General features: G+C 33.5%; 1 protein-coding gene across 1 annotated transcript; it reads left to right on the top strand.

Annotated features, from left to right (window-relative positions):
* The first annotated feature begins 4,109 nt into the window (after positions 1-4,109).
* On the top strand, positions 4,110-21,922 carry LOC134724649 (uncharacterized). Its single transcript, XM_063587800.1, has 3 exons — positions 4,110-4,678; positions 17,090-17,242; positions 18,898-21,922. The coding sequence occupies exons 1-3, from the start codon at positions 4,480-4,482 to the stop codon at positions 20,466-20,468; spliced, it is 1,923 nt and encodes a 640-aa protein (XP_063443870.1). The 5' UTR covers positions 4,110-4,479; the 3' UTR covers positions 20,469-21,922.
* The last annotated feature ends 1,285 nt before the right edge of the window (positions 21,923-23,207 follow it).

The following is a 23,207-nucleotide window of genomic DNA, read 5'->3' as shown; positions in this document are numbered from 1 at the left end:
TCTGACATCAGGTACTTTTCTTTTTTTATATTCCAGTTAAAGAGCAAGAAAAAAATCAAGTAATCATATTAATTATTTTTAGAGACATCTTCTGCATTTTTATTTGGTTGATAAGATGAATGATTTTTAACCAGGAAAAGGGGGTTGAGCGCCATTACGTTTTGCACGTAATCCGATGCAAATTCTCGGTCTAATGGATCTTCTACATCTAGTGATATCCAATTTACTCCAAATCATTGCTTGTTGTGTTTATACTACTATCTGTATATTTATATAGCTGAAAACTACAATTCAGTGCCTGTTTTACCCGGAGACAAAATCAAACCTCCATTAACAAGGGCAGGCATGTTTGAATGCACATCCTTGCTGTACCACAGGTGTCCTTGTGTAATACGATTTTAGGGTATTGTTGTATGGTCAAGTGGTCAATTAAAACGTGGATAATCAATGAGAGAGAATTAATGACCAGTTCAATCATAAAGCAATGTTTGATTAAACTTTCTTTTTGTTATTTAAAAATAACGAATGAGTATCGTAGTGTCGGACTTACTTTTTACTCTAAATGAGAGTGTTCTTCAAATCAAAATGGTCAAACTTAAATTAAAGTCATTTTAGTCCCTATCGTCAAACAGAAAAGATGCGCATGAAAAATAATCGACTGGGTACGAACTGATTTTTTAATGGTAGTTCACATTGCAAGAAGATGTGTAAATACGATATAGTTTAAAGTGTTAATGGGATAGTGAGGCAGGAGTGGATTAAGAGCTTTCCTGAAAGAACAAAATGTTTGATTATAGAGGGAATAACTGACGCGCTTTTGTATTTAGTGCATGTGCAGGGACGGATCCAGCTATTTTCAAAAGGGGGTCCCAATTCAACCCAGGCCAAAAGAGGGGATCCAACTATATGTATCCGTTCAAATGCATTAATCGGCCAACAGAAAAGGGGTTCCAACCCCAGGACCCCCTGGATCCGCCAATGATAAAGTTTCTTGATTCGCCACTGGTGTGCTAGCTAATAAATGATATATACTTTTCATTCTTAGCCCATCTTTATCGGATAAATAGCTGGTATCCCTCAAATGATTAATTATAAATTGAATATTCATGTGTGCCGAAATAGTTCATAAATATATTTCATTGTACAAATTTTTCTTTTAGTTTCAATAACAATTTGCCGTTCGTTCTGAAAAAAAATGTACACGTCGAAACATTTTAAGACAAAACCTCAGACAAAACACTTCGACTTATTATACTGATTAACTAAGAAAAATAAACCTAGATAACATGCTGCGGAGCAAATCAGTAGCCAGGACCACAGGCTAACAACATTAGGGGTCCAGTTAGAGAACCCGGATAGATCTAAGGTTCAGAACCAAAAAACTCAGATGGAGCTAAGGTTTAGAACCAGAGTGCCCAGATAGAACCTAATTCCATTCGGAAATCTCATGACTTTTTATACCTTCAATAAATTTTTCCAAATCATTTATTTATTTAGTATATTTATATATAATATATAAACGAGTCTAAATTGAAAACTACGTTCAAATCTAAACAAAAATATATAAACGAGTCTAAATTGAAAACTACATATTATATAATATAATTATATATACACATAGATAAAGTTTAAAAGACATTCACTTCAACTTTTTTACTCAAAATATATAAACATGTTTTAAATTCTGAATGAAAAGTCAAATTTCTGATTGTTTTATTTAATACTTTGATTTGTAAGTATTTTGTTAATCCATATGTGACACTGAATATCAAAGTTACGTTTTTGTAGTATTTTCAACAACTACATTGAACATAATTATGACATTTACCTGTCGATTAGTGTATAGAAAGGAATATACTATGAAATTTAGAGCAAGCAATTTGATTGAACGAGATGTTGTTAGTATGTGCTAAATGTTGTACAATAAAATGAATAACTAGTGTCTCGTAAGTCAGTTTTTGGCTGGATATTGGTTGTTTTATTGTTTGAACATTATTTATTGTGGTACAAGCTACAGAGGGCTGGTGTACGAGGAAAATACTTAACCGCCGTTCAATCACTTTATAACGATTTAAGATGTACTGTTCGTGTTAATGACAACCTAACCCCGTGGTTCGAAGTTGAGGCTGGTGTGAAACAGGGCTGTATTTTGTCGCCCACACTTTTTTCTGTGTACATAAACGATTGGACTGAATGTATAAACTCTCTAAACTGTCGCGTGAATATAGATGATTTCAAATTGAGTATTCTCTTGTACGCAGACGATATCGCATTGATAGCACCAGATGAGAACAGTTTACAAAGTATGCTAAATGTGGTGACAGATTGGTGTTCAGAGTGGAAATTGTGTATCAACATTAATAAGACTAAGATTGTTCATTTTCGACCACCATCCTGCAGTAAATCATATTTTATATTTCAATGTTCTGATAAAGAAATCGATTATAGTGACAGCTACAAGTATCTTGGACTCTGGTTTGATGAACATTTGACTTAAAAAAAAAACGCAAAAGAATTGTCAAAGGCTGCTAGTCGTGCGTTAGGAACGTTATTTGCAAAAGTAGAAGAGACGGAAGGTATGACGCATAAAGTATATACCAAACTATACTCCTCTACAGTAGAACCGAAATTGATGTACGGAAGCGGTATTTGGGGCACAAAGGAGTTCAGTTGTATCACTGCCGTCCAAAATAGAGCTTGTAAATACTTTCTTTCTGTCGGAAAGCATACATCAAATATCGCGACAAGAGGTGATATGGGATGGACATCGTGTTGGACTATAAACAACGCATACACTTTTGTCGCCTTCTGTGCAGACTTTTACGTACTAATGAAACTAGAAAATCATATAAAATCTTCAAGTGGATTTCACGTCGAAACAAAGGATGGACTTTCGAAGTTGAAAAGACCATTAATCGCGGTTGTGTGTTAAAGATACGATTAATTACTTATCTATCTCAACAAAATGAGCCATGCGATTGGTTGGTGATAAAACTTGTCGACCTTGACAATACAGAATGGTACATAGAACTTTTTAATGACAGATACAACACGCGAAATGGGAACAAGCTTCGGACATTTCGTATGTACAAAAACTCTGTTAACACTGAAACATACGTTAAATTAAAACATTTCTAGAATGGAAAGACGAGCTATGGCCCTCTTCCGCTCAGGCTCTCATCCTCTCGCAATTGAAGTAGGTAGATACTCCAGGCCGCCTATTCCTACAGATGAACGATTATGTGTATTGTGTGATTCTAGAGCAATTGAAGATGAAAAACATTTCCTACTGGAACATGTGGAATGTCCTTTGTATAGTGATCTAAGATATGACTTATTTTACGAATGTTCTAAACACATTACGAATTTTGACAATCTGAACATTAATGACAAATTTCTAAGTATTATGAATGGCACTGAAATCCAGCATTATTTTTGTAAAAGTCTACACAATTTTTTTATCCGTAGAAAATAATTTTTATAATGATTCAACTTCTTTTTTTTATGCATAATTTTAGACAAATTAAAGGGTTTTATTTATTTTAAAAGTTTATATTCTATAAAGAGTTGTATTTTTATTTTATTTATTAGACAACTGATATTCAATTATATAAGGAAATCTTTGAGAATTTTTATCATTTTTGTGAAATGAGTATCTGTTTTATATAAAACTTATTATTAGAATTGCAAGCTCAGGATTATTTATTGGTGAAAACAACGTATATTATTTTTAATATTCTATTTTTACGCTATTTTAATTTGTAAATATGTATTTGGTATAACAGTGTCTCGTAAGTCAGTTTTTGGCTGGAAATTGGTTGTTTTATAATGTATGTATATTGTGTATGATTTATTTTTATTGCAATCAATATATGTGCCACAGTGACTTTAATAAACAAATTATTATTATAAAAGGAATCAACCGAAAGGGATTATGAATTTACGTAAGTTACATGTTGTAATACGTAAAAGCATAATGAATCCTTTCATTTTCCTTAATTATCCAATATTGTTGTTGGATAGTTAATCATTTAATATTGCGTAAGAAGTTAAAAAATGTAACCTAATAATTATGATTGAAAGTTGGAAAGGTACATGTTTTAATCTTTAATCCAAGCTTTCGGCCAATGCAATAATTCCATTTGTTAATGTGTCTTAGCATTATCAGAGATATATATAAAAATATATATGTCTCTGGTATTATGAATGTATTATACCAATTAAAACAAATATTGTTTTACTTTGCATAAGGTTAAAATAAATATCGGCGATATTTGAATTGAATGACTACATATATACCGATGTTAATATATGTTATTTGTTTACTAGACTTGTTTAAATTCTATTTCAAACTCACCGGCAGTTCCAGGGCCGATCTGCATTCTATTGTACACTGAAGGGAAATAGTTCCGGAACAGAAACGATCACTATACGGAGTTAAGATCTACTTGGCACTGGGCGATATTAGAACACTCTACGATGTTCCGGTTTCTGCTGGTTGTATCAACTATTTTTGGATTTGTCCTGTGTTTTCTGTCATTGGTTTTACCCTACTGGGTCATCTTTGAGACAGCTACATATTCTGGACAAATAGGAGTATTTTTTATTTGCATCAATCAACATGAAGGTGGTGTTTCTTGTAGCAGAATTGTGAAAGATTCATACACAGTAGATCATGGTAAGTTTCCTCGAGTTTATAAATTCTTAATACATGAATATAAAAAAAAATATTCATCTCATTGGTATATATTCTTTTTTTCGATTTTAAATTTTTGTATACGTATTCCCAGTGTTGTAATATAATAATATTATTATTTGATATGCTAATTTCACTGTGTCTAAACTACACAGGTAAAAAATGTTTGGACTAAATGGTATCTAATATCCGGCACGGTGGCGGAACATTAATAGACAGAGAATTTAGTCTTTGTCAAAATGAAAAATTGAGTGAACCTTGCCTCGAATTTGTTAAATATATCATTAAATGTTTAACAATGTTAAAGGTCGTATATTACATCCATATCTTCAGTGGATAGTTGTCTCATTTACAATCATGCCACATCTCCATATTTTCATCGTTTGATTTTAGGAAGCCTTTAGGAACTGTTGAATAGTTGTTTTCTCATTTGCAATCATACAAAATTTTTAGAGAACTCTCTGTAAGAATAAAAGCAGATGGAATATTGATGGCCATGGATCGACTATTTTGGTCTCTTGTGGACAGTTTTCTCATTTATATTCTCAGATTTTTGTAAGTTTGGGCTTATCCTTATTAGAATAAAAATCTTATATCTATATATGGTAGCTTGTGTGTCTTTTTCCATCATCTTGCATGGAAATTGAAATAGCAACTAACAATCAGTCTAGATTTACCTACTAGTCAGTGTCTTTTTATATAGAGCGTAAACAAGTCAGGTGACACTTTTTTTCTATTTTTTAGTTTAAACATATTTATTTATAGTGGATTGGGAAACAAGTTTTGCAACTTATATTAATCCCTTTCCACTTTGCGGGTGCGAGTGCTGCCTTGTAGCGGCATTAGCCTACTCTTTTTCGAAATCTACAAGGGTGTCTTTAACGTGCAAGAGATGTGGATCTCTCTTAACACGGGTCAGCCATTTATCGTCCCTTTCCGACGGACTATCATTCTATTTTTTATCTGAAAGCATATTATTAGATCTATTTGCTTAAATTTTTTTTTTAAATTCTGTGGTGTAGTTTCTTGACTATAAAATAATTTCTTGTGTGACATGCAAAACATTACAAAATATGGAAAGCTGGAAATATGTATTCACTGGGACAATTTGATGGATTTAGAAAATAAAAAAGGACCTACGTTTGCTAAAAAACAGATGTATAAAAATTCATAATAATAATAAAAAAAAAAAAGACTTTCGCAATTTGAGATTTTAGCTTTCATTCCTCATTGATTCGTGACTTGTAGTGATGAATATCATGTATTATAATTTTAACTCAACTGTGAATTAAGTGGAACATAAAGAAAGGAAATTGAAGAAGAAAGCATTTTTGAAGGATGTTCGCTTTGTCATGTTTTGAATTTTTTGTAAGATTTTTGGAATTCTCTTATTTTATCCATTTGAATGCCTTAATTTTTTTACCCATTGACCCCTTTTTCCTTTTGATAAATATTTTTGTATGTACAATTATAAGCCATTTGTAAAAGTCTTATAAAATCTTATTTATTTTTAAATAGTTTTTGCGAACTTTAATTTTTTTTTGTAAAACTGTGAATTGACTTAATATTATATATAATATGTGTAATGATTTCAATCGGCGTTTTGCATTTACGTCGATCTGCATTTCATTTGCGCCGATTTTATTACAGGTAAATCAAAGGTGAATAGATATAAGTGTCAATGAGAGAATTCTCCATCTAAGTCATGTTATTTTTCATTTGTCATTATAGACCTCTTCCATTTGCCACTTGTACAAATGTAATGAATTGTCAATCATTACATGTATATAACTGTTGTCCCCTACTCACCACTGGGAGGTAGAAGAAGGCCTACAAGATACATTTCCAGACTTTTTTCCTTGTTGACCGTATCCGTAGTTCTTTAGCATCTGTCTTTCGGACATCTGCCAAATGGTTATGCTTGATCTGTGTTTTGACAATAGAATCCGTGGTAACTCTGGTTTTACACGATTTTATGGTACATTAATAAGATATGTAGATATGTTTCAGAACACTGATCTTCCGATATGTATGGGCCTCGATGATTAAGAATTGACTCCTCGGTCCGTTTCAGTGTGCAATGTGTCCATCAAGTTACAACGAAGTTCCAGAACAATATGAATCAAAATTAACTCAAACATGGTATAGCACAGTACATGTACAAGGTGTAACTTACCTGTAAATCTAATTAGGAGTTAATATAAAATCGGCGCAAAAGAAAAAATGAAATCGGCGCCAATGAAAGGATGAAAATTTTCAAAATCGGCGCAAATGTCATACGCCCATTTCAATTTACTGTTAACAAAATCAATATTTATACCGATAAATACAATCCTGTAGACAAAGATATGATAAAAGAGTTAAAAAGGTTACTATAACTTTTAAGAAGTTTAAAAAAAAAATTGATACCAAGATCGTATCTACATCCTATTAACATCAGCGCAAAACAAACTCATAAAAGTAATATTAATTGATTAATTGTTTGTTGCTCAACGTCCGGTAGCAAATATTTCATTTTGTATTTAAAAGACGATAACAAATTAACAATAAATACAATAGGTAGGTTAATAGATATAAACACAGTCATCATAAAGTCTTACTAATACGAATTTAGCGATACCGTTAAAAGGGTTTTCATTTCAATTATTTCGACAACAAACATTTCGGCCGTAAACACTTTTCTATTTGTGCTAAAAGCAAAATCATGCATTTTGACTGGATGAATTTTGAGTCTGAGTAAGATAAATATCGTAATAGAAATTTTAAAATCTGCAAGGCCAGGACAAAATTTGGGATATCTTCTCAATAAGTAAATTACCGAGGGTGTGCTAGCATGTATGGTAGTTCCCTAAGTTACGGAAAGCATCTTCTACAAATTTACGTACTAAGATTGCATTTTCATAAAAACAAATCCTAGCATGTTCTTATCAATTTGGAAAGGCATATTGTTCCTTTATGTTAATTAGAGACAGGATGGAATATACAGACTAGAGAAAATTAGTTATTAAGTGCAGAATATAGGGTAAAAACTTAATGAACAGAGAGAAATAGGCACAACAAGCTAGGATGTGTCCATAGTATCTATCATTTTCTATGTTCAGTGGATCGTGAAAATGGGGAAATATCTCTAATTTGTCATTACAATTAGAAAGGTGATATCATGGGGAACATGTGTACTAAGTTTCAAGCTGATTAAACTTCAACTTGATCAAAAATTACCTCTAACCTGAAGCGGGAGAGACGGACGGACGGACGAACAGACCAAAAACATATTCCCATAAATGGGCGTAACAAAATTAGAATAAAGCTGATATAATAAGACGATAAGAATCAAACTAGATAAAGAATAACGAAAAATAGATATAAAAAGTTAGATAATAAGGAAATAAAGTACCACTTCTAGACACGTATGTTTATACATTGTATATATGATGTGGGTTTTTATGGCCCCGCAACGAAGTTGTCCGTGCCATATAGTTTTACCTTTGTCCGAAATTCTGAAATTCCGTAATTCCGTCATTCCGCAACAAACCATTATGCAACGAAGTCGTCGGTGCCATATAGTTTTACCCTAGTCCGAAGTTCCTTAATTCCGTAATTCCGTCATTCCGCAACAAACCATAATTATACGGATTTTTTTTTTTCTAAACGCCTTCAAATATTTGGCTGATTTTGGGTATATGAGTTAACTATGATGAGTTACAGATTAACGTTGCGTCGTTTGTTTTCTCTTATTTTTGAGTGTAAATTCACATTGCGATAAGACGTGTCACGGTACTTGTCTATCCCAAATTCATGTATTTGGTCTTTATGTTATATTTGTTATTCTCGAGGGATTTTGTCTGATGCTTTGTCCGTTTCTGTGTGTTTCATTTCAGTATTGTGTCGTTGTTCTCCTCTTATATGTAATGCGTTTCCCTCGGTTTTAGTTTGTTATCCCGATTTTTTTTTGTCGAAGCTCAAAATGCTGAAATTTAAAAGATGCCATAAAAATAATTTCTCATCACTTTTGAGTTCAGCTAAGTTTTCTGTCTATCCAGTGGCTTCTGTCGCAGAAAGTTCGACATTTGAATAGTGATCCGGTTCCGTCGGTGTATAAATAATAACATATAACTAATATCATTAAAACAGCTTTTCATTCTACGAGGTCGAAGACCCGAATGTTCAATACTTTGTAAAAAGATGCCTGTTGTTATGATGTTTCCGTAGACGTTATATGTCCGTTGTCCTTGATCTTATTTTCATGGATCAGTGACTATTTGAAAAAAAGTTATATCTTTTAATGATTATATCTCTGTAATAGGATGATTATATTTAATATGGACGTACATTGCAAGGTCCTCTTGCCTGTCAAAATTTATTCATCTGGCCTCCACCTCATTTATTGGTCAGTGAACAAGGTTAAGTTTTCGTGATCAGGGCCCGGTTGTTCAACTTGTCGTTAACTTAACGTAAGCGTTAAGTTTAACGTGTCGTTAAATACTCTAACGTATCGTTACTTAACCCATGGTTAAAATGGTGTTGTTCAACTTGGTTTAACGCCGTCGTTAGTTAACGATGACGTTAAATAATTTAACCACTCGTAAAATATTTAACTAAAGTTTAGAGATTATTCTCTTTACCCACAATGCATTGGTTTGTTAATATTTACTTCAACATGGCTGACAAGTCTTCTGCTAAAACACAAAGGGACAGAAAACCTAACTTTACCCAAGAAGAAGTAAATGTAATTCAAGACCAAGTGCAAAAGAATTACAAAGTGATCAATGAAAAGTTTGGGGATGGTATAACCAATTCCAGAAAGACTGCTGTCTGGAGCAGGATTTCCATCTTGGTTAGTGCTTTGGGTGTTGCCAACAGGTCTCCCAAAGACTGCAAAGACAAGTGGGCTAACACCAAGAAGGAGGCTAAGAAGGTTTTTAACAACCGTAACAGAGAGCAGAGGGCTACTGGTGGTGGACCACAGCCCAAAAAACTGAGTCTGGCCATTGAAAGAACAATTAAAAAATAGACCTTTGTAAAGACTCAGCTTCTTTCAAAGGTCTTGAAGGAATTGAAAGTGTATTTGGTATGTATCAGTAACTAATTTATACTCTTTTGTGAATATGTAAAAATAATTCTTTAAATGCTATCAATTATTCTCTCCGATTTCATGAAACTTTGTGTTCATAAAAAAAAATCGCCGATTATTTGTATCATGTCATCAACATTTGACAGGTATTTAGCTAATTTATTGATCTTTAATAACGTGTAAGCTTTGTATTTAATTGGCATTCGGCTATATTCAGTTTTACTCAGTGAATAATAAGTATTTCAATTCATTTGGTTAATTATTTATGTCGTCTGCATTCTAGTATATACGTCCTAAATATTAACCTTGATAGACGCTCAGCATGCTAATGAACATATTTGTTTTTGAGCCTTATTACCTCATGACAAACATTTTTCTAGCGATGGATGATTTCAAATATCGTCATTAGACAATATTGTAATGATGGTTAGGAACAAAACATGTTCAGTTCAAATTTTCGTTTATCCATGATCTTTGCTGTTATTTCCCTTTGATTTGTAGCCGACAGGACGATGTTTCTCGGACCCTGGCTAACCCGTACCTTAAATTCGATCGTGGCATACGCTCGTAAAGGCCTAGATTTTAACCATTTTTAATAATCATCTTTTGTTGGTGGTTCAAGATTTGGAAAATATATATATATAGTAAGTTGGTGTTAAACTTGGTGGGATATGAGGGGAAAAAATGTGGATAAAAAGGGGGAGGGTTATACAGTGAGAAATGTATACACAGAAGTGCCACTGGAATAGGTCCTTTTTATTTTGTCAAATATAGCGAAGGGGACGCAATCTCAACACTGTAAAATGTAGATGGGCCAGCAATTTTCATTAAGTCAATTATCATCAAGGATTAGAGGGCACCTGCCAATGCTGGATTTAAATTCGCAATCGCACTTGCTGTCATAACAAAAAAATCTTTACATTGCTAAGTAAAGAACATTTTTTTTTACAGCGAGTGGGATTGCGAATTTAAATCCAGCATTGACAGGTGCCCTCTAATCCTTGATGATTACTGACTAAGGATTTGATACCCAATAGATTTGCTAGAAAATTATTTAAAATGGTGCAATACTGCCTTACAATTGAACAGAAGGTTGTCTTCTGATATAGTTTTGTTACTAGCCGTCTCGTTTTGGTTGTCATTGATGCATATACTTTGTCAGGCTAGGTCAATGAATGCAAAGAAAGACTGTCTGACAAAAAAAAAACTCTCTGTAAGTAAGAAAATTTAACAATAGACACACGTCTATATTCATCATCATGCTAATCATAAAAATAACCATCTCCTTATTATATTTTCTAGATGACAACTCAGCAGCATTGCCAGAGGAGAGTGCAAGTAATTCCCAGGACCTGTTTGATACCCCTCCAAGCCAACCACTTTCCCAATCTGGATCTGAATCCATTCTTCAGCCAGTACCACTACTACCGCTTCTACCGGCTGTAAATATTCAGGTTCCACGCCCAGCAGCTGCAGTAGTTGAGCTGGGGACTCTAACAGCAAAGAAAGCAGAAAATCCAAAAAAGAGGAAAGCAACTGCTGATGATGTGTATGGGCTTCAGGTAAAATTTCACATTTGCATATATTTTAGAAATAAATCAGAATAATAAAAAACGATTAACATAGTATTGTCTTATAATGAATGGCTCCGTGTTAGTTTCAAGACTGTCATTACTCTGGAAAATGAAAAGATAAAAATCAATTATCAACACTAAGAAAAGTTGACTCTTTTGGTCCTCATCGATTAGTATCAAACTGATGCAGATTGAAGGGGCTGTCAGTACCCGCTTACAAAAAGTTCAGGATCTACCACTGGTATAGGCAATGATGACCGTGTATCGATCTTAAATTACACTAAATCAAAATCTTTATGAAAATCTTCTAATAGAAATAATTTGAATTTATGGTCTTCCAGCTGCTGGCCAAAACATAGGTTCAACAGGTCATACACTTTATCTGGAAATCTCAATTTCATGCAATACTTCTGTAAATTCCACAAGAGTTTTAAGGTATACCGACACATATTAAGATATATGTTAAAATATTCATATGGATGTTCATGTATCATTTTTATTTCAGGTACTGTATTTGAAGGGTGAAATGGCAAAGCAGACAAAAGAGATGAGGAAATTAGACCTCCAGATAGAGTTGTTGGAATTAATGAAACAAGACAAAGAGAATACACCATTAACATTTTCTCAACTTTTAATGAATTGAAATATTTATTTTTCTTATCAATTAACAATTCACTTGACCTCAACCTCATTTTATGGATCAGTGAACAAGGTTAAGTTTTGGTGATCAAGTCCATATCTCAGATACTATCAGCAATAGTTCTAGTATATTGGGTGTATGGAAGGACTGTAAGGTGTACATGTACAACTGGCAGGTGTCATTTGACTTTTTCCTGGTTTTCATGGTTCATTCGTCGATGTTTAGTCTTCTTGGTCAATGTTAAGTTTATGTGACAGTTGTATTATATAGCTTTATTATGTAAATCAATTGTGTCTGATTTTATGCCCTTTATGGGCCCTGTAATTTTGGAAATAAAAATATTCTATTCTATTCTTTTCGATATCAAGGACTATCAACATAATATCAATGATCAATATCAATGATTAGTAAAGAAGGGTAGATATTTCAGCGTGTGTACTCTTGTTTAATTTCTGGCTATGCATTTATTTGGTATGTGTATATTCGTTCTTATCGTTTGCTTTACATTCAGTGGCAAATATTTCATGCATGTTCATGATGAGAACAAATTTACAAAGAGTACAATATCTATAATCAGACCCCTCACAGGATTTTGTATTATGCATGGCGTTACACTATATCCATACAACGCAATCAGATTATACATCCCCTTTCCGACCGGCGTATTTACACACCCAACAGTCTATGGAAGACCCACTTTGCGAAAAAGTGAAAAAAATCCAAAGGATGACCTTAAATGTATACCTTATGTTTGCACCTGTCCTAAGTCAGGAATCTGATGTACAGTAGTTGTCGTTTGTTTATGTAATATATACCTGTTTCTCGTTTCTCGTTTTGTTTATATAGATTAGACCGTTGGTTTTCCCGTTTGAATGGTTTTACACTAGTAATTTTGGGGCCCTTTATAGCTTGTTGTTCGGTGTGAGCCAAGGCTCCGTGTTGAAGGCCGTACTTTAACCTATAATGGTTTACTTTTTAAATTGTTATTTGGATGGAGAGTTGTCTCATTGGCACTCACACCACATCTTCCTATATCTACTTAATCAAGCCTTGGGGCAAAATGTCATTCAGTGTACAATTAACAATGAGATGATGATAAAAAAAGCGTGACGATCGACGGTCTCTTCGTAGTGCCAATAACTCATATTACCTGAAGTGTATTTATGAACTCATTATTTGCTAAGCCTTCAATTCAAAATCTCGAATGCATGTGTTTTGAGAAAACATAACTTGTATTATTTATCAAATTTTATATTTGATGAAAAAAATGAAGACTCTTGAGATCAAACATTTATTTCAGTTGAAGAAAACTCTTGCGATATGCTCTCTAATGTGTCTTCCATCCTGTTCTCCTTCAAAATTCGGAACTTGCACTGGTTGGTCTTGCTGAACATGTACACCACAAACATCTTCCAAAGGTTCATTCCTTGTTAAAGCTATGTTATGTAGAACAGCACAAGCACCAAACACTCGACAGACTTTTTCTGGTTTCATTCTGACCTGAAATTTATAATTTCATAATTATGGACAGGAAGATATCTTTCAATTAAAAAAAAACTGTTTCAGAAGTGTATTCCCATCTACAATATTGTCTCCTAGAAAATTAACCATGCAGATACCCACTTTAACAAAAAATACCATGTTATATATTTCAGTGAAAGCTATATATGTTTCCTTCAGTAGGGGAAGGATGATCTGGATCCAGAAATCAGGCCTCTGCCTTAAAAACACAAAATCCCGAGATCCAGAAATTCAAAAAAGAATTCATGGATCCCGAAAGGGTCATTCCCGAAATCTCGAGCTTAAATAATATATTAACACCCGATCCCGTACAGAAAAAATACAACAGTAATATTATGCTTTCCTTTACCAACATTGTAAAGATTAGTAAATAAGTGGCAACAATTACCACACTGTTTGGAGTGACAGGTGCGCGGTCGTATTGGAAAATATAGCACACAATGACCCGATCGTCGATCGCTCACTTGTAATATTTGGGTCGTATAAGATCGAGGGCCGAATTGTTGTCTTACTGACGAGAAGGTTTAAGGGAGATAATAACAAAAAAGGTAAACAAATAAACAGACGAAGAGGATATAAACAAATTAAATAAGTACCTTCGTAATCACACACAGCCTGCACGTTCACACTATGGAACCCCTTTCTCTTGACAAAAGCTGCCTCGTCCTCTGATGGCCCTTGTATCTTGATGTGTGTGCAATCAATGCACCCCAAAACATTTGGGAAGTTCATTTGTCTGTGGAAACCACACTTCATCCTGTTTTTAGAATTGATGTCTTTTGGCTACTGGATGAAGTTGTCTTTCACATCAAGTAAAGCATTTGTAACATCATTCACTGCTCTAGATACAGTTGCTTTGTCGTAGCCCATTGTATCTCCAATTACTTGTAAAAATGACCCAGAGGCATAAAACCTCAAGGCTATGCATACTTGTTGCTCCACTGTTAGAGCAGTTTCCTTTGCTGTAGATCTTGTCAATTTATTACCCACAATATTGCATATGTAGGCTATAGAGTCTCTTCCAAACCTATATCTTATCCTCATTTCATTGTCAGTCAAATTGTTCAGATGTGAAACCATTCCTCTGAAGATTCTCTCTTTTCTTTGCCTAGGTACCATTAACAGAGCAGCCATTTTCTCAATTAAAACGCTTCGTTAAGTATTTAACGATGGTCTCTAGCAGCGTTAGATTTTACAGAAGTTATCGACAGTTTAACGTTGCGTTAAATCTAACGTAGAGATGAACAACAGGATTAACCATGCGTTAAATTTTAACGAAGCGTTAGCATATTTTAACGACAGCGTTAGACTTAACGACAAGTTGAACAATCGGCCCCAGGTCATATCTCAGATACTAAAAGCAATAGTTCTACTATATTTGATGTATAGAATGATTGCAAATATTTGAGTGTTTGCCCCTTTTCTTTCTTATACACTTTTCAGTAGGTCAACTATTTTTTGTGTATGGTAATATGTTATGATGTACATGTCAGTCTGGTAGGCTATTTGACCTTTCCGTTATTTTCGTGGTTCATTGGTCAATGTTAAGGTTTTATGGTTTGGTCTGTTTTCTTACACAATGAGCAGTAGGTCAACTATATTTGGTGTATGGAATAATTGTAAGAGGTATGTCTTGCATTGTCATCTGACCTTGACCTCATTTTCATGGTCCATTAGGCATTGTTAATTTTTCATTGTTAAGTATGTTTTCTTAGGAACCATAAGCAATTGAGTTTGTAAAACCTATCCTGTATTAATACTCCTAAAACTATTCACCGATGGAAAGATGTTGTTCTGTCTGCTTTAAACAGAAATTTCATAAAATTTCCGCAGCTGATTGTGCCCTTAGTCATTCATTGATCTGCCCACATACAAATTAACACTCAGTCAATATGTCACAATCGGGTCGAGTGCATAAATGGAACAATAATAAATTTACAGCCAAAGCAGTTTTTTTTGTTTTCTGGCGATGAAAATGAGTTAATACAAAGTCATGAGATTAGGAGAATTTGAATCAGACCAAAGATCAATATATATAATTGGTTAGGAACTCCAGTCATGACCAACGAAATTACCAAGGTACAACCAAATACCAGGAGTCCAATAAAAACATACAACAGTATAAGCGAAAAGTAAAATGACGAAAAAAGGCAAAAACAAATTCATGTAACAAATCCCTGCATAGAAGACTTTTATGATTGAAGGGAAATATATTATAGATCACTCTTTATGATATGATACAAGTATCTTATCTTAGGGAGGAATACATCCTACTTTGTAAAGGACAAATCCGATTCAAACAAAAATTCTCCGAAACTGATATTATCAAGATGCTTGACAACATATTTGTTACGTTCGGATGACGTGTTTTCCAACAGACTGTCGGCATTCCAATGGGAACAAACTGTGCCCCTCTACTAGCCGACTTATTTCTTTATTACTATGAGGCTGATTTCATGCAGGAACTTCTTAGGAAGAAAGATAAAAAGTTAGCAATATCCTTTAACTCTACTTTCCGCTATTTAGATGATGTTCTGTCACTAAATAATTCAAAATTTGGTGACTACGTGGAACACATCTATCCCATTGAACTAGAGATAAAGGATACTTCAGATACAATCAAGTAGGCTTCATATCTTGACTTACATCTAGAAATTGACAATGAGGGTCAATTGAAAACAAACATTTACGACAAAAGAGATGATTTCAGCTTTCCAATTGTGACTTTCCATTTCTAAGTAGCAACATTCCAGCAGCACCTGCATATGGGGTATACATCTCCCAATTGATACAATATTCCCGTGCTTGCATTTCCTATCACGATTTTCTTGATAGTGGGTGGTTGCTCACAAGGAAGCTATTAAACCAAAAATTCCAAATGGTGAAGTTGAAAACATCCCTTCTTAAATTTTACGGACGCCATAACGAGTTGGTTGACCGTTATGGAATAACCGTTTCAAAAATGATATCGGATATGTTCCTTCCGTCCCTTTGGTATCTTTCGTCCCTCTTTTATGAGAATGGAAGTAAAACAGAAAGGAGAGTATCCGGTTTGCCGTATGCTAAGTGGCAAATCTTTATTATACACAATACAAAATGTCACTTGGAGAGTTAAACTACTAAAAATCGAAGAATATTTGAAGTGTTGAACAAAACACGTTTGTTTTTTCAGTTTCATTGTGATAATCAAAAAGTTATACATTTAGTTACCGTCGAATGCAGTAACAAACAAAAAATGATTTTATAATAACAAATTAATTCTATATTTTATCATTTTATCCCGATTTAGAGATTTATCAAGCAAATTAGGGACAACATCAAAAGATCAATGAAGGATAAAAAACTTAATTTAAATAGTTTGGGGGTGGGGGGGGGGGGGGGTAAACTTTCTCCAAGTTTTGTTTATCCTAAATCGATTTTACATATATCTTTATAGGTCACTCAATTTTTCCCAAATTAAGTTACATTTACGAGGGGGTAGGGGGGTCAGTAAAACAACTATCTGAATTAAGTTTTTTTTATCCTACATTGAACTTTTGATGTCGTCCCTTAATAAGACATTCATTATATTTTTTTGTACATTTCAGGGAGTTACAAGATTCCGCAAGTATTTATGTGCATCGGGTTTTCTTTCTACCTAATCAGCGTTTTATTAGCCACTATGACATTCTTCTGGACACATAACCTGAAAAAAATAAGAGGAATCAAGTTTGCTGCTGCATCATTTTCTTTTCTAACAGGTAATGTGCAAAATGTTATAACCACCTAAACATCAACGCCACATCCGGTTTCTCAAGGAAAAGAGCAGAAAAAAATCGATTGACAGTTATAAGAAATTAGCTCTCCATTGCAGGAAAAAAGAAGTCATTAGTATATACCTTAGGTGATTGAAAAACCCTGCATTTTTTGTAAGAACATTTCTAATTTCAAAAAGACTAATCATAAAAAAGAAAATGTTAGTATTACCTGCTTATGTCTAACTTGAAAAATGGATAATTTGGATGACTACTATAAGTCCTAAATTATTTTATCAAACATTTTGTTTATGACGAATTAAGGTTTATGATTTGCTTATATAGAACTTATGGTGTTGAACTTGAGTCTCATGTCCTTCGTTAATTGACGTATTCATTTAATAGCTACATTAATATGACTGATTAAGATTCAAATGAGTTGAGCGTTTTAATCATGTTCTTTATTGTTATGGAAATATTAAGCTTCTCAATGATCAAAATTAGTGTATGTCAAACTTCTTTTTGTCCAATAAAGTGTGTGGTTCAAGTTTTTTTTAGTTTTTTTTTTCTTTTAAGGATCAAGGTAAAATATTTAGTTAAATTAAACGATGGACATATGTTATACATGTAACATGTACAAAAATGTGGTACACGGTTATATCTTATACAATTGCAAAAATACAAGTTAATACATGTCCAAAAGTACACTGTACAAAATATGGATTAAAATGGTTTTAAGGATGTCTGCTTGTCATGATTTGTATTTTTTGTCAGATTTTCGGAATCCTCTGGTTTTATCCATTTTAATGCCTTAAAAAAAAATTCCCCATGGACCCCCATTTTTCTTTTTATAAATCTTTTACATGTATAATAATAAGTCATTTGTGAAAGTCTTATAAAATTTTATTTATTTTTTAATAATATTTGAGCACTTGAACTGGTCAATGATAAAGCTATGAAAAATCAAGAGAGAACATTTTCCCGCTAAAATTCCAATGGCTAATATCTCGAAAACAAGTGCATGTACCCCTATATTTTTTTTGCTATTTTGATTCCTTAATTTATTCCCTATCAATACATACTAGTTTTATGAAAAGTTATTTATTTTGAAACTGAGCAGCAAACATCCTTTAAGTTGTACAAAATTTGAAACCAAAAAAAAACCATCATGCAGGTGACATGAAAACCGATTAGGTTTATATAAGCCATGAAGAAATAACAATGTGTGTTTACTGTACTCTAAGAAAAAATGTTTTAAGCTTTAAATTTGATTATTGTTCTTTATTGCTCAATACATTTCAAATGTATATTCTGCTTTATTTCAATTTCTTTTAAAATCGTGTACAGCTAAAAATCATTTAATGCAATATTTTTCACATGTTATAACATGAATGAGGTATTGTATATACGTCATCATTTGTATTTTAACATTGCTCAATTTATAACATGTACACTATATAGATATAGGAAGATGTGGTGTGAGTGCCAATGAGACAACTCTCCATCCAAATAACAATTTAAAAAGTAAACCATTATAAGTTAAAGTACTATACATATTATAACATAGAGAAAGTTATAGCTGATACAATGCATATTATACAATTATTTTTTTTTCTAATTTTCCAGGTGTTTTATTTTAATCTACGTATTTTTATTTACAGCTATTTGTTTGGTAGTCACTGTTGTTGTATTTCACAAGATTCATGACAAAGAAACAGAAACTATAAGTTATGGATGGTATATTTCAGTTATAAGTCTTGGTTGTGTTACTTTAGCCTGTCCATGTTATATTATTGATGGGTGTCATACTATTGATCAAAAAGACGAAAAAGTTCCAAAAACAAATACGGCTCCCAGTCCTACAGCTTTCACGGTCTATCAAAGACAGATATTGATAGATGGCTTTAATAATCAAATGTCAGAACAGGAAAGCCAGTTACCGGAACCATTTTGCATTGAAGACAAATATGCCATCTTTTCTGACGAAACAGACATAGACCATCATCCACCGAAACCATTAACAACGAATGACAGCGATAACGATACTAACGAATTAAAGTCAACGACATCTTCCGAGTTTAGCATTAAAACAATTGATGACTGTGGTTGCAATGAAGACAATTTTGTTCATCCACCTCCGAAAATGGTAAGTTCAGATCCCTTGTCTTCTGATTTTAGCTATAAAACAATTGATGACTATGATTGCAATGACGATAACTTTGTTCACCCACCTCCGAAAATTGTCAGTGCAGATACTCCTCTTAAAGACATTTTACTCAAGAACTTACAACCTCATTCCGGTAACGACAGGGATATAGAAATACAATCTGAGCTATCACATGCGTTACCAAAAGAAGAAGTAGTAGAATTACAATCTGAACCGTCAAATGCATTACCAACAGAAGAAACAGTAGTACTACAATCTGAGTCATCAAATGCATTACCAACAGAAGAAGCAGTAGTACTACAATCTGAGTCATCAAATGCATTACCAACAGAAGAAGCAGTAGTACTACAATCTGAGTCATCAAATGCATTACCAATAGAAGAAGCAGTAGTACTACAAGCTGAGTCATCAAATGCACTACCAATAGAAGAAATGGTAATAAAACAATCTGAAGCAGTAAATGACAATGACACTCAGTATACAGATAAATCGGCACCCAAACGTTCGAGCAGACGTTATAAATCAGGACATAATAACCAGGCTTCCGCGAAATCAAACAATACAATTTTCAGAGCACAATATGGCACAAGTTCTCCTTACGCGAACAAGCCAGACTTACCAAGAGAAAAGGGGGAAAATGATGATAAAAGGCAGAAACCTGAAAAAAAGTCTAGTAAGCGAACGAAACAGAATTCAACACAACACGGTAAAACTAAACGCAAGTTAGGAGACAGTCGAGTGGCCCACAAAGATTCAAATGCAGCAAAAGAAGAAATACCGAACGAAGCGACCGTTAAAGGTTTGTTTGGGTACAGCAATGGCAACGGAATCTTAACACAATTCCTGAAAGAAAATGAAACTTCTTCTGACTTGGTAGCTGATACATTTGATGAAAACTATTCTGGTAAACGCAAACATAAAAATGAAAACAAACTTTGCGAACAATCTGAAAAGGAGGCAGACAGTTCGGTGTCTTGCAAAGATTTAGATACAATAAAAGAAGAAACACCGATCGAAGCAAAAACTAAAAGTGTTGTTGGGAAAAGGGAATTTTTATACATATAAATTCTGAAATACAAGCTATTGAAAGAGAAAATTATCGATTGAGACAGAAATTATTGTCATGAAAACCCTCTGACGGTACAGAAAGTTACAAACTGTCGACAAGAAATAATACACATGTACTCAAAGTGAAAAATAAAGTCTGAATACAGGATTTGCAACACAACTAATTGCTAAAGGAAAAGCAGTAGGTATTTTCATTAAGCTTTCCATTTTGTCTCTGGTATTAAAGAGTTGATACTCATTTCACAGCTTTTTATTGCAGCATGTATTGACAACGATAGATAAACATCTACGTATTGATCTTGCATTCAAATTGGTGCATTAATTGATAAAAAAAAATCGACGAGTGTTTACTTGTATTTGTTTAAATGTCTTTTTTGTCGAGTTCAACCGTTTCAGTTGAAATTTTATAGTGTGTATTTTAATGTTGTAGCGTTGCACTACTGTTTCAATTTATGGTGTAAAAGCGTTCCAACCTGCTGCATGTTTATGCACCTGTCTTAAGTCAGGAGCCTTTGTTCAATGCTTGTCGTTTGTTGATATGGCTCATAGGTCCATCTCGTTTCTGCTTTTTATACACACCGTTACTTTTTCTGTTTGCCCTTTATAGAAAAAAATAAAACAATGAGCTCCAAGGAAAATTCAAAACGGGAAGTCCCTAATCAAATGGCAAAATCGAATAGTAAAACACATCAAACAAATGGACAACATCTCTCGTATTCTTGGTTTGGTACAGGCATTTTCAAGTGTAGATAATGGCGAATTGAACCTGGTTTTATAGCGCTAAACCTCCCACGTGTATGACAGTTGCATCAAATTCCGTTATATATTCAATGATGTGTGACCAAAACAGGCACATAGCTTGCTGTTCGCCTCAGGCAAGGTTCCGTTTTGTAGTCCGTAATTTTGCCTATAATTGTAATTTGTTATCATTAGTGATTTCGATTGGTCTTATTGGCACTCATGCCACATCTTATTAATATCCGGATGCTTTTCCTTACTCTTAAGAGCTTGCTTATTTGTCTTGACTATATGTTTGTGTGCATAGATAAGAGGAGAAATAGTATTGTATTCGAATGAATGTCGTGCATGCATGTAGAATTAAATGATCTGTTTTTTCTTTTATTTCCTTGTGTTTTGACTAGTCTGAACTAGTATAGGGTCATCGTGTTATCATTAATTTATGTCATATGTCATAAAAAGTTCCTATGATAGACGAAATAGATTTTGACTTTTGGTATAAAAATTGAAGAAAAAATGCTGAGGACCTGCTATGATATCCCAATCTATTATACCATGAATACGTCTGGCGTATATACTAAATTTAGTTGTGGTATCTATGATGAGTTTATTTACAACCACTGGATCGATGCCACTGCTGGTGGAGATTTATTTCTCCGAGAGTATCACAAGCCCAGTACTCAGCAATTTTGGTGCTGACATGAATTGTCGTTGATATGGTTATATTTATAAATTTACTGGTTTTTTTTTGGTTTTTTTAAACAAGAAAAATTTAAAAAATAAATTACTGTTTATAAATTTTTGTTTTTTTTTAAAATACTTAGGCTATTCTACCTCAGGCATAGATAACCCTAGCTGTATTTGGCTAAACTTTTATGAATTTTGGTTCTCAATGCTCTTCAACTTCGTAATGTATTTGGCCTTTTTAACTTTTTCGGATTCGAGCGTCACTGATGTGTCTTTTGTAGACGAAACGCGCGTCTGGCGTATATACAAAATTTAGTCCAGGCATCTAAGATGAGTTCATTCACATAGGACAAAGTTACTGTCAATTTCTTAATGACGAGACAGGTTAACAATAAAATACAATAGGCAGGACTGGTCATAATAGAGGCCATTCGGGATGATGGTCGCCGAACTTTGGACTGCCACTGGAAAATGAGGGTATATTGGATAGGGCTAAACATTTTGCCTGTCAAAAGGCTATCTACGGACCCTTCAAAGAGTTGTTGCAAAGGTTCTTAACTTGCAAAGCCACATCTGATACATATTTGGATGCTCGCTCGTCTTAATTGTATGTTTTTGTTCATATATTGGGGGAAATAGAATTGTCACACTACATGTACTACGTCTGGTTTGAGAATATACGAATTGTTTTATCTGTGTTTATCTAAAATTTGCACAAACAAAATTACTTTCCAACTATACATACTTTTTTTTGTCTAAATATGAGACAGAGGAAGTGATGTTCGTTGTTTCTTTAATATCTAGTTCTGGAGGATAATTTATATAGATGGAACCCTATCAGCTTTTTTTCTTTTTAATTTTAATGGAAAAATCTTAAGATTTGAAAACATATATACTAGTAGATTTTTTTTTCAAAAGTCGTAGATTTCTAATACATTGTAACTATTGACATTAATTAAGCAATATCTATGTCAAATAACTGTGCTATTATTGGATAACTTCGGATTGAAGTCATTGGTGACAAATGTTCCAATTTAATTTCCAATCCGCCAATGAAGAGGAAACTAACAATTATTGCCATAATTTGATTCTCACAAACATATCTTTGCCATAATATACTGACCGACTTTAGAAACGCAAATTATTTTTGTCTCATTTTTAAATGAATGTGTCCCCGTTAAAAACGACGACTGCATGTTACAAACGCCAAAATAATTGTCAGAAAATGGAGAAGCAACATTTTTTAACTGGTTTAAGTAAGGCAAAGGATTGAAAGAACTGTTTCACAAAGCAAAACAACTGAAATAATCT

This window comes from Mytilus trossulus, chromosome 7 (genome assembly GCF_036588685.1).
Source record: "Mytilus trossulus isolate FHL-02 chromosome 7, PNRI_Mtr1.1.1.hap1, whole genome shotgun sequence".
NCBI lineage: Eukaryota > Metazoa > Mollusca > Bivalvia > Mytilida > Mytilidae > Mytilus > Mytilus trossulus.
The sequence above is the reverse complement of the archived record's forward strand: the minus strand, read 5'-3'. Positions and strand labels throughout refer to the sequence as shown.

Bases quoted from the DNA above. Each gene is read 5' to 3' on its own strand.
- LOC134724649 (XM_063587800.1), top strand. From the start codon at position 4,480: ATGTTCCGGTTTCTGCTGGTTGTATCAACTATTTTTGGATTTGTCCTG. The intron at 4,679-17,089 runs GTAAGTTTCCTC...TGTACATTTCAG, and splicing joins TTCATACACAGTAGATCATG to GGAGTTACAAGATTCCGCAA. The intron at 17,243-18,897 runs GTAATGTGCAAA...TTTTATTTACAG, and splicing joins ATCATTTTCTTTTCTAACAG to CTATTTGTTTGGTAGTCACT.